Source organism: Juglans microcarpa x Juglans regia, chromosome 6D, assembly GCF_004785595.1.
Source record: "Juglans microcarpa x Juglans regia isolate MS1-56 chromosome 6D, Jm3101_v1.0, whole genome shotgun sequence".
In the NCBI taxonomy this organism is placed as follows: domain Eukaryota; kingdom Viridiplantae; phylum Streptophyta; class Magnoliopsida; order Fagales; family Juglandaceae; genus Juglans; species Juglans microcarpa x Juglans regia.
Window position 1 is genome coordinate 29,532,247 of NC_054604.1, and position 12,245 is coordinate 29,544,491.

At 37.4% G+C, this 12,245-nt stretch overlaps 1 protein-coding gene across 1 annotated transcript; it reads right to left on the reverse strand.

Moving 5' to 3' along the window:
- Positions 1 to 11,808: 11,808 nt before the first annotated feature.
- On the reverse strand, positions 11,809 to 12,159 carry LOC121235518. The gene has a single exon (XM_041131863.1). The coding sequence runs from the start codon at positions 12,157 to 12,159 to the stop codon at positions 11,809 to 11,811; it is 351 nt and encodes a 116-aa protein (XP_040987797.1).
- Positions 12,160 to 12,245: the final 86 nt, after the last annotated feature.

Here is a 12,245-nt window from a genome sequence, read left to right on the forward strand (position 1 = left end):
TCTCATTTAACACCTGCAGCAACTAAAATCTAAAAGAAAACAAACTTAAAACATCAAGGCAACAGAGGCTGGGGGAGTGGTAGAGAGATGTACGAGGCAGGGTCTCACCAAGAGGGGCTGCACGGCACGGCGGCTGGCGGGGGTCACAGCGGCGCATCTGGAGGGTCCTCGTGGTGGTGCGACGCCGAGAGAGGGAGACGAAAAGCAACCGAAAGTGAGAGAGAGAGCGGCGGCAAAGCTTACTGAGAGGGAGTGGGTGCGACAAGGTTGGGCTGGTCAGCGCTTTCTGTGGTGGCCGAGAGGTGGTCCGATGGTGATCTCTGTGCAGGTGGCATGTGTCGCGGAGGAGTTGGCGACGTGGGTGGCTAGCTTGTGTCTCACGGTGGGGAAGAATTCTTCCTCTGTTTCGGTGCAGTAAAACAGAGTATTTCGTTGGTGGTTTTTCAACTGCTGGGAGACGGTGGAATATGAGTGTTGACTGTTTCTGCCAGGTGGTGGTCGTGGCTTGTGGGGTGGCTATTCTGGTGGCTGGTTCCGTAGAACGGAGGCTGCGTCGGGGTGCTCGTCTATGGGTACTACAAGAGGCCGCAGCGTGGTGTACATGACAGCGCTCGGAGGTCCTTCACAGTCATGCATGGTCTGCACAGTGGGGTCGCCTTGGTGGTTTCGTCGTCGAGTTGCGGCTTTTCCGATTGCTGCGTCTCACTGAGCGGTGTCAGTGCGGTTTTGCATGGAATAGGCGTGCTCTGTTCCGTGAGAGTAAAACAAAGTCATGCTCTTCTGGTCATTCTGTGCTACGATGGTTTTCATTTTGGTCTAACGAGGTCGACGGCGCTACTAGTAGAGGGGCTGAGCGTGGGCTGGGCGTGGCTCGAAATGGTTCTCGGTCTACGGCGTGCAGAAGATCTAACCGTATATACATATACATATACATATACATATACATATATATATATATACGTGATAGAGAAAGCCAAAAATAAACCCTAGGAAAAGAAACGTGCAATGCATAGTGGAGACGTGCGGGGCGGAAAGGAGGAAAACATGGAAGTTAAAAGTATGAGTTATCCTAATAACAATAAAATATGAATAGTAATAATAATAATGATATGATAATAAATCTATTAAAATTAACAATTTATTAATAATATAAAATCTGATAAAATAATAATAATAACAACAAATATAATAAATTTATAGCTATATGAAAAAAATTACATAACACTTATATTATAGCCTAAACTTAGGATCGGGTTGTTACACTTTGTCAGAGTCCTTTAATGCGGCGTGACTTTGCGACGGCGTCATTAATGTGATGTGTACATGAGGTAGTGGTGTCATTAATGCGACGTGGTTCCCCGTTTTGTCTCACCCCGCTGGTGTCCTTGGTGGTCCGTCAATGTCTTCTATGTCAAATGATCGAGGGTCCTTCTTACTTTTCGCCCATTACACGGACAAGCACTCAAGGGCTAGACAATGTTCGAGGGTCTCCAGATCGGCTAGTCTCATCCCCCTGCAGTACGCTCCCCCATGCTGGTTACGTCTAAGGGAGTCTACCCATGGGCCAAGATGAAGAATCTACTTATTCGGGCTGAGCATTCGCTTCTTGTTCCCTTAGTTGTCATTCTCAATTCCGTTAAGGAGGGGAGAACCCCTTACAAGCGCCATTAGACCAAATGTGTATAACCTAGATATACTCTCTCATTTTCTCCCTTCTCTCCCATCTCTTGAATATCTCTGATACTAAGTCTCTATCTCTGCTCTAAGTTTCTTTTACTTCAGCTGTCGTTGTGTCATTTTCATCACTGTAACTCTTCGTCATCACTCGGTTTCTACTCTCAGTCCTTAGGTAAGAATCTCCCTCATTCTAATCACTGATCTCTTCAATTCGCTAACTTCTATCTCGTGCTTTATCCTTGTCGGTTGCTCACAATCACAGGTGCATGGACGGCCCATAGGCCAATCTACCCCTGATATCCAGACGGAGCCGCTTGGGGGACCAAACTCACCTCACCCATGCGGAGGTGGGGGTTTGGGTGGGTAGCACACCCCTAGATGGAAAATATATAGGAGAGCTCTTCTATGGAGCAGCCACTGTAGGGGTGCACACATTGCACACCCTACGTGGCTTCTACTTTTTCTTCTTTTCAACCAAAACGTGCGTTTTTTTATTCACAACGAAAGGTATGTTTCAAATTTCATCTCCATTCGAATTTGTCTCGTGAAACCCTCCTCCCTCGATAGCAACCCATGCCAGCTTCCTCTGCCCAGCGCCTCCTGGCGACGCTGTGTCTCTCTTCAACGCCACCGAGCGACGCTCCTCCATCTGCCCAACGCCGCCACTCCCCGCGAGCTTATTGAAGGGAGCAAACCGTATTTGAATCTCACAAAACCCAAACTCCTCCCTCGCCACTAACCTATGTCACCTTCCTCTTCCCAGCATCACCTCGCGATGGAGTTTCTCTGTTCAGTGCCACTTCGCGACTCTCCTCCATTTGCCCAACGCCACCACTACCCGTTAGTTGGGAATTGAGGCGAGTTGAAGAGTCATTCCATATTGATGTGTGACCATATTGATGCATAATTGGAGATGCTCTGTTTCATTTTTGTACCTCTTGGTGAGGGTATGGTGCATTTGGCTGGTTGATATTGCTTTTTTGCAAGAAAAGTAAAATCTCAACAATACCTTTTAATTCTGGGGGTTAAGTATTACTTGGATGTGTTGTAGTTGTCAAACATTTGATTTGATTTTTTTTATCTGCAGCTAGAAAAGCCTCATTTGTTGGGTAACTCAAGTGTAGCAGTCAACAATAGCAAATGGGCATGGAAGAGCAGGGGTCATGGAGAAGACACTTATATGGGCGGGGTTGTGTTGTGAAGGGGCTGTTAGTACAACTTGTCCTGACGTGGAGATGGTGAAGCCATGTCACCCCGCGGGTGAACCCAATCGTGGACTTGTGTTGTGAAACAAGTGTTAGTGCACATTGTTTTGTATCTAGTCGTGGACTTGTGTAGATTGTAGACTAAGGGTTTTGTTCAGTTCATGCAAGGGATTTTGTTTAATTAGATAAGTTTATTGGAGCCTTTGGATTGAAAGTTGTAAAGTCGTAAATACGTTTTGTATTATTAACAATGAAACTCATTTAAGATTACTCAATATGTATTGTATTATTAGTTTCATGCTCCATTTGATCAGTGTGAAAGGATTTTCTTGTAGATGAATTTACTCACTACTTACATGGGCCTGACATGTTTGATGCAGTAGTAGTAGCAAAGTCTCATTCAGCTTTAATAATGAACTGAAAATAGCCACATGCAAGTCAATGTTCATGTCATTTTACTGGTTTATACCTCATACTGCAATTTCATTTGACTAGTTTATACTTCATACTCAAAACCACCTCTCATTCACAAGTTGTATTTGATAGTCAAACAACAATTCAAATAAGTTAATTACAAAACATCATATGGATATACATCATAACCAAACAACCACTCTCATTCACAAGTTGTTGTATTTAATAGTCAAACAACAATTCAAATAAGTTAATTGCAAAACATCATATGGATATACATCATAACCAAAACATCATAAGATAATTATTGTCCACGTGCAAACAGAAAACATATAGGTTGTACCATTATATTTGATCCATACAAAAACCATCTAAACCCTACCCAGCTATTTGCATGTTACAATTTATCCGAACCATGCAAAAAATATTACAATTGATACAACCAAGTACAAACACAATAATTTTGGATTTTCCTTATGAATATTTCTCTCTCTATCTCTCTCACTTTATCTTCCCTTTTCCGAACTTCATACTCGCGCTGCAATACATCATTTCACATCTTCTAAACTACATTCTCTCTTTTACGAATATTTTTCTCTAACAAATGAAGTATATCTATCCAAACAAAAAATTCACACTTGAGAGGAATGAATGATTCCAACTTTTTCCATGAAATATTGGGTTGCTTTAATTTGGACCTAAAATCAAAGAGACAAAATTAAAAGATGGATAAAAAGTTGCTTTAATTATAATGTGTCCTGTGTAATAATCAATCACAAAGTATCATCATGTCCTGTGTAGTTCTCAATCGTACTATTGCAAACTCTTTTGTTATCTTGCATAAAAAACCATATTTTGGCATCATTTTCCTTGGTTTATCAGCTGAACATGGGCTTGAACCCTTTTTTTTTTTTTTTTTTTTGGTTCTACTACCCTTTTTTGCCTTTAGTTATATGCCTTGTATTGAATGTAACTTAGTCTGTACACATTATAATATAATAAAGTGTGATTAATATAAAGTTACGGTGGGGAAGAATAAGCCCATCAACCCGCTCATGAAAAAGATGCCAAGGGAGTCTTGGAAAAAGATGCCAAGGCTCCCTTGTCCTCTTGCATGCTACATCATGTCGCCATGTGTCTTGTTATTTTAGAATATATTATTATATATGGTATTGCCTGAAGCGTGGAAAACTAAAAGCCATTATATGTCAGTGAAAGAGCCAGGTTACAAGTGCTAATTAAACACTTGAGAGGAAATGGCTTTGCTACCATGGTTGCTACACTCATGGCAAGAGCTACACGAAATACCAGTCAATCCCTTCCTAGGGTCTGGTTTATTTCTTTTTTTATTCTCACTGAATTTGTTGCTACAACATAGAAAGTAATAACACATGGCATTAAATTCTTATAAAAAATCTATACGACGGGTATAATATTTTGAGATGATATCCAACTAGCAACATCTACGTTTGAGGAGTGTTAACAACTTCTTTGACTTTGAAGCTGTTACATCTACACTATCACAGATTCAAAGAAATAAACAATCATTTGTCACAAACCATGTAAACATTGTAGGAACAATTTGAATAGAAGATTCTTTGGACGGAAAATTATTGTACCGTGGCGCAAATTTGGACTTCGAAACAGGTTCTCTTCAGCAGATCTGGACGCAGTACCCCTCGAACTCGAACAATATTCTGTGTTTGCCCTATAATCATAGAGAAACAAAGAGATGGAGTAAAGAGGAAGAGAGAAAAAAGGGAGGAAGTGAGAGATGAGCGCGCAGGGCTTTTCCCTAGAACCACATAGACGAGAGAGAGGAGTAAAGACTTACGAGAGAGGGACACGGGAGATCGGTGATTACGAGAGAGGAGCTGCACAAGGAGATGAATGTTACTGACTTTGTGCATGAGGAGCTGAAGCACGATGAGCAGAGGAGGAGATGAAAGCTCACAAGTGGAAGGAGAGGGCCTCGGGCGAGAGAGAAGATTGAATCGATTTTTTCTATCAGTGAACCGGTTTGCCACGTTGGGTGTGTTTTGGCTGATGTAAAAAGTTGACTGATATAAAGATTTTTTTTAAAAGAGTACCAGCCGCACTCTCTGCACAATATATATATATATATATTTAAACTCAGTTATATAGTGTGCTGCGATTATAGACTCATGTAAATAATTACACTTTTCAAAAGAAATATTATATATAGAAGCCACTGTTTATTGAAGCCAATTTTGCACACATTAGGTGTCAAAATATACACCACATGTTTAAGAGGGAAAACGAGAGAGAGAGCAGAGATGAGAGAGAGAACGAGAGAGAGTGGAGATGAGAGAGAGAACGAGCGAGAGATGAGAGAGAGAGCGAGACGAGAGAGAGAGAGAGAGCAGAGATAAGAGAGAGAGCGAGACGAGAGATGAGAGAGAGCGAGACAAGAGAGAGAGAGAGCAAGACGAGAGAGAGAGAGAGCAGAGATGAGAGAGAGCGAGACGAGAGAGAGTAGAGATGAGAGATGAGAGCGAGACGAGAGAGAGAGAGAGAGAGCAGAGACGAGAGAGAGAGCGAGAGCAGAGATGAGAGAGAGAGCGAGAGCAGAGATGTGAGAGAGCGAGCGAGCCGAGAGAGAGCAGAGATGAGAGAGAGAGTGAAGATGACGAGAGAGAGTTGATGAGAGAGAGAGACTGGAGAGAGACGCTGGTGAGAGAGATATGAGAGAGAGAAGCCAAAGGAAGAAAAAAAAAACAATTGATGAGAGGCATCCACGTAGTGTATGCATTGTATGCACATACTACAGTGGATGTCGTATAGCACTTCTCTATAAAATTCTAAATCCATTCGTTATAATAAAGAACCGGTTACACAAAATGTCTGCGAAGGCAAAGCGAAGGTATAACAGTTGATACACGGTAAAAATAAAAACAGTCGATATAATTGTAGAGATATGTCCCAATCATCATAGAAGTTCTTTCATAATTAAACACCCCCTCTCAAAAAAAAAAAAAAATAGAAGAGAGGAGAAAATCGTTTCCATTGATGTGATCGTGACAACAAAGATTTAACAGGGAATTTCAGAGATTAATTTTGAGAGATCATTTATGTATGTATTTATTTATTTATTTGTCTTTTTCATAAAGATCGGCGACAGATTTTTGTTTTAACCCAATGCTTTTAGTGCAACTAGTTCAATAAATTGCAACAGATAAATAGATTTTTATAACTAAAATACGTAATGTTTAAGATCAGAGACTAGTTCTTTGCTACACTACAAAAGAAAATTTATAGTTCAAGCTCAAGTGCGTCAATCTCACAGATTTTGTGAGATCTACTGCAATCTCGTGACTCGACAGTCTCCCAAATTTAGGTGTGGAACAGATGGAAACAACCTTTTAATTAGGGTTTTTTTTTCTTTAACATAATCTTGTCCCTACTCGTTAAAGCATGTTGACAATTTGCATATTATTTCTGGAAAAAGACACCGAGTTAATCCCAAAATTCAATACCATCCGGTCAAAATCACAAATCAAGGAATATAAAATACCAATGCTGATGAAAGAAAATCACAACCTCTCATGCAAATCTCAAACTATATATACATATATAATATATATATCTATTTCTTTTCAAATCTTTTCAAAATTTCTTGAAAATTAATTTTTTATTTAGAAGTTTCAGGTTTTTGACGAACCACGATTAGTAATTTGACTAATCAAAGTTAACAAAAAAATTTCTTGTTCTTCAGCTTCGGTTAAGATATTAATTATTTTACCCAAAAATTTATAACAAAAATCATTATAACCAAGTTTAATGTTGAGAGAATTAGAATAGTCAATTTCTAAATGATACTCATAATCACTTGAATTAAATTCATTAATGTCAGATGATAGAGATCCTCTCATCTCCTTATCCTATATGCTATGAGGTCAATCAATCCTATGCCTATTTGCTTTAACCTGATGGCCTTTCAAAAGCTCAATAATAAGAGGATGTAACTATATTCCCTCATTAAGATTCAACAATAGCTTTATCCCTATGAAAATAGAAATCCTCCTCCCCAGAAACAGGAAAAACGACTACTTCTTATCCAAAAATTGCATATGTTGGTGCCTCAATTTCCCTGATTGTGCCAGCTACATCCTTCCTCTACTTAATATATATATTTCGTCAAAAGACTACAAATAATGACTTTTGATGCATCTAAAAGCAACACTCGTACTATCAAATTTGAAAAAAAAATGACTCAAAGGAGTGAGTTAGGGCACAGCTGCCGGCTTCCCTAGCATCTCAAGTGATTAGGCGGGGCAGGCTCGCAGAGCTAAGCCTTCAAGTCCTAGAGGTCTTCTTGTTGGTTGTGAGGTCTTCAACTACATGGAACAAACTAAAACGCCTTCAATTGCTTCCTGTATCCACTAGTTATTCATTCTCTTCTTGGTTTAGCTGACAGTTGGCCAAACACGGGCAAGACCTACGAATTCCACCGCTCCAAAGCACAGGAAGCAAAGGGAATGAGCTCGGCTACTTCTCCTCCACACTTATTTTTCTCCATATATGTTCTGCATGCGCAAAGTAGCTTCATTGGTTCAAATCCAAGTCGTGAGATAGCTTCAAGTGGGGAAGACACTGTTAGACTTTGGAAAAAGAAGATGCAGACAATCAAACGATCAAGCAAATGATAGTCGATTGTCTTATCGTATGATCGAGCGCGGAAAAGGGTCAAACGTAGTTGCTAGCATCGAAGAGAGCCGTCATCGTTGATAAAGTGGGAGTTCAAACTTGGCGAACGAGCTCTTGCCGTGGGATAGGAAAGCGGGGCAGGCAAAATAACCATTCCGGTAGTTGATAGTGGAGCAAAGGCTGGATAAAACATGGATAGGCATGTCTTATCATCCAAAATGATGTAGAAAGAGGAATGATCAGAGAGTGTTCCGTTGGTGTTCTCAGTCTCAGTGCGACCTTGCTAGGTCTTCAAGGGGATCATACAAGACAAGGTTGAGAAAGCATATTTGAAGATGAAACCAAATCACTTGGTCCATCCGCCACAGCCACTTCCAAAAATAATGAATATGAAGTCTGTGGCGCTACAAGTATTATGAATCCTTTAACTCCCAATCGGGTTGCCTTCCTAGGTCTCGCCGGTGTTGCCTGTAGGTCGTGATGTGCCTTGAGATGGTTGTCCTCGACAAGTTCGTGATAGTCATGAAAGATCTGATTCATTAGCATGCAAAATGTGGTTGGCACATTAGTCAGCTCAAAGGCACCAGGTAACACATGTAGTCTTCAACTCATCCCTTGCAGGATGGGATTGAAGGGAGAGGAAATTCTATTGTACTCTCTAGGGCTGAGCAAAAATCCGACAATCCGACTCCGAATCCAACTCCGCTCAGGCTCTGCACCGGCTTCGCTCCGACTCCGATTAGTCGGAGTCGGAGTCGGAGTTTTTTTCCTCTTGGAAGTTGGAGTCAAAGTCAATGATGAACCGACTCCGACTCCGCTCCGATCCGACTCCGACCCTCCGCCTCCGCCTCCGATTTTATACATATTTTATATAAAAAAAAATGTGTTTTTCTATATATTAATCATTTAAATTTTATACAACTATATCTTATATAGTTAGTTAAACTCAATAATATACTAGTTAAATAATATATTTATACTATAATATATAGACTAAATTGACTAATAATAGTTTAGTATATGACTATATGTAAATATCATACTATTACAAATTTATAATATTACTAATTTACTACCATGTAACACTAAATTACTAATATATAAATATAATAGCATGTAATACTAATGTATATATAATATACTATAAACACTAAGATGCATAATAACATCAACATGTAATACTAATAGATAAACACTAATCTATAAATTTATAATAACATTTAATACTAATGTATAAACTATAATAACTAAAGTATTATTCATATAAATTTTATATAACAATATCTTGTATTAATTATATTTTTTTACCTAATAAATTCTCAATATATTCATTTTGATAAATATATTAGTAATACTAATACACACTATACATTAGTATAATAATTAGATTTATGGCCTAATACTAATACTATTAGTAATCCACTTTAAGTCTATATATAAATTACTATATAAATCACTATAGTATTAATTACTAATACTATATTACTATATGATACTATTAACTATAGTGAATCAGTGATATACTAGTATTAGACTACTAGTATACTAATACTATCAGTGATATAGTTAGTATAATATTTATACTAATACTATTATATAGTTATACTAAATTAAAATCACTATAGCAAATACTAATATATAGTTATGCTAATCACTATAACTAATACTAATACTAATATAGACTATAGTTATAACTTATAGTATTATACCTATACTAAATCACTATAACTTATACTAATATATTATATTAAATTTATATAGTTATACTAAATCACTAGAACTAATACTAATATAGTTATACTAATCACTATAACTATATATAGTATTAATATCACTATTAGTATAATATATAGTATTAATATATATTACTTGTTTTATTTAGTTGTATTTTTTGTTATAATCAAAAGTTTAATAAGTTTAGATTATAATTTTGGGAAAATTGAAATTTGAAAGCCCACAATTTTTTTTAAAAAAAGGGTTATTCCCTCTATATATATATATATATATATATATATATCAAACCTCGCTAACACTTCCAATCAAAGTTTTAAATTTCGTACCGTACCGGGTACTATATCTGTTCCGTACCGGCCAAAATACCGGCCGTACCGGCCGGTACCGGTCATACCGGCCTCAATTTCGGCCTGTACCGGCCTATATTTCGGCCGGTACCGGCCGATATTTCGGCCTGTGTGTTTTTTTTTTTTTTTTTTCATTTTTTCGTTTTTTCAAACTACAAACTTATTTTTTAACCCTCAATTCAGACTATACTATTTATAATTTATATATATATGTATTTGTATATAATTTATTTATATATAGACTATTATTTTAGAATATAATTTTTATATATATAATTTATTTATAGATCGACTATCCCGAAACGTTATCCCGAAACGCTATCCCGAAACGGTACCGGTACCGAAATATTTCGTTCCAGTGCCTTGACCGGTACGCTATCCGGTACGGTATTCAAAACATTGCTTCCAATAGCACCATATATATAAACAACTCTCCTTAAAACTAGTCAATTTACCTTGTCTATAATTTATTAGGACTCAGTTGTTTAGATGTGGTTGCAGCTAAATGTCTTGTTCTTTGTTAGAAATCATATTTGCAATTATAAGATATATAAGTCATGTGTATTTAAAAAAAAAAAAGATAATTTTGAGATCTACATAAAAATATATAATAATAATAATAATAATAGATCTCATTTTTTTACAAAAGAATACGCTAGTATAGTTAAATTTACAGAATTTAATTTTTGGTCAATTTTTTCTTCAGTGATGCGAGTCTCATCAATTTTCTAAAGTATGGGCAGGCCAGCTATCAAATGAGAGAAAGACTACTTTGCCCATCTATTGTGACCACTCTATTTGACCGCTTGGTAAAAAAAAAATTATTTTTTATTTAACTTAATGATTAAAGAAATGATTTGAAGTGTATTGATATTTTTTAAAAAAAATTAAATGTATTAAAAAATGTGTAAAAAAAAGAAAAAAAAAATTTACACTCGACAGTACCCCCGGCGGTAAGCGGCATAGTAGCCACACCCATCAAATGAAGCCATTGTTTTGAAAGCAATGGTTTTGCGTTCACAATGATAATGACCAGCTGCTGAGATAAAAAAATAAAAGTTAGTTAGATATTATTAGAATATATATTTTAAATATTATTAAAATTTTAAAAAATTAAATTATTTATTTTATTTTATTTAAAAATTTAAAAAAATTATAATCGCTAAACGAGATGCGATGAAAATGATTATGGAAACAAACGAAATCTTAAATGAAGCATCTTCAAAGGCTTTCTGGATACATTTATAGCTCTGCATGCTCGACCTTGGAGCTGTGAATTAGTTTTCCTTTCTGGGTCTTTGTCTGTGAAGATCCAGTGTACCAAGATGAACTCAAAATATACTTTGGTTTCTCCCGGCCAACAGAGAATAGGGAGTGTTCATTCTCAGCTACTTCAATACATGACACAAAGCATTGCTAATGATATGAATCAGAGGAAATATTGCAGATATTTAATGGATTAAACTACCTAAATGAACACAACTGATCATATATGCAGATTCATACTTTTCTACACAGACACTGATGTTTGAGAGGAAGAAAGAGAATAGGGATCTAAATTCATATCTAAAGAAGATCATGCACAGATAAAAAAGTATCCATCTCAACCACTATATATCTATATAGTGCCCTTTGGTTGAGAAAAACTACATAGATTACAGAGAGTTGGACCATAGCCCATGTCAAAATCCAAAAACCTAGCTAGAAACTATATATGGAGGAAAGAAACAAAATTAAGCAGAATTGAAGCAAAAAGAAAACACTCATCGATCCATCTCAAGCACTTCAGGGCTCTCCATGATACTTTCCAAAGAAGGCTTCCATCCCTCAACTTTGCCTGATCTTCCTCTTTCAATCTCTCTGAAAACATCTTCCAACACCTTCCCTTCATTATCCTTCAGCTGAAGCATGAACCACTCCAGCTCTTCCTTTGTTAGCACAATCTTAACCCTTATGCAACCCTGCTTTAAACTGCTTTCCTGCACCAGCCCACAGCTTGCTCTTTCTCCCTCATATCCCTGCTTCTGCTGCTGCTGCTGCTGCTTCTGCTGCTGCTTCTGCATTCCGTCTGCTTGTTGCCTCTCATGTTTGTATGTCTCCATGCAATTTCCCATGATTGTGGCCGGATTGCAAGAAAATTTACTCTTCTGCTAGATCGGATTGGTCCCTAAAACAGTACTTTTGGGATACAGAAAACCAC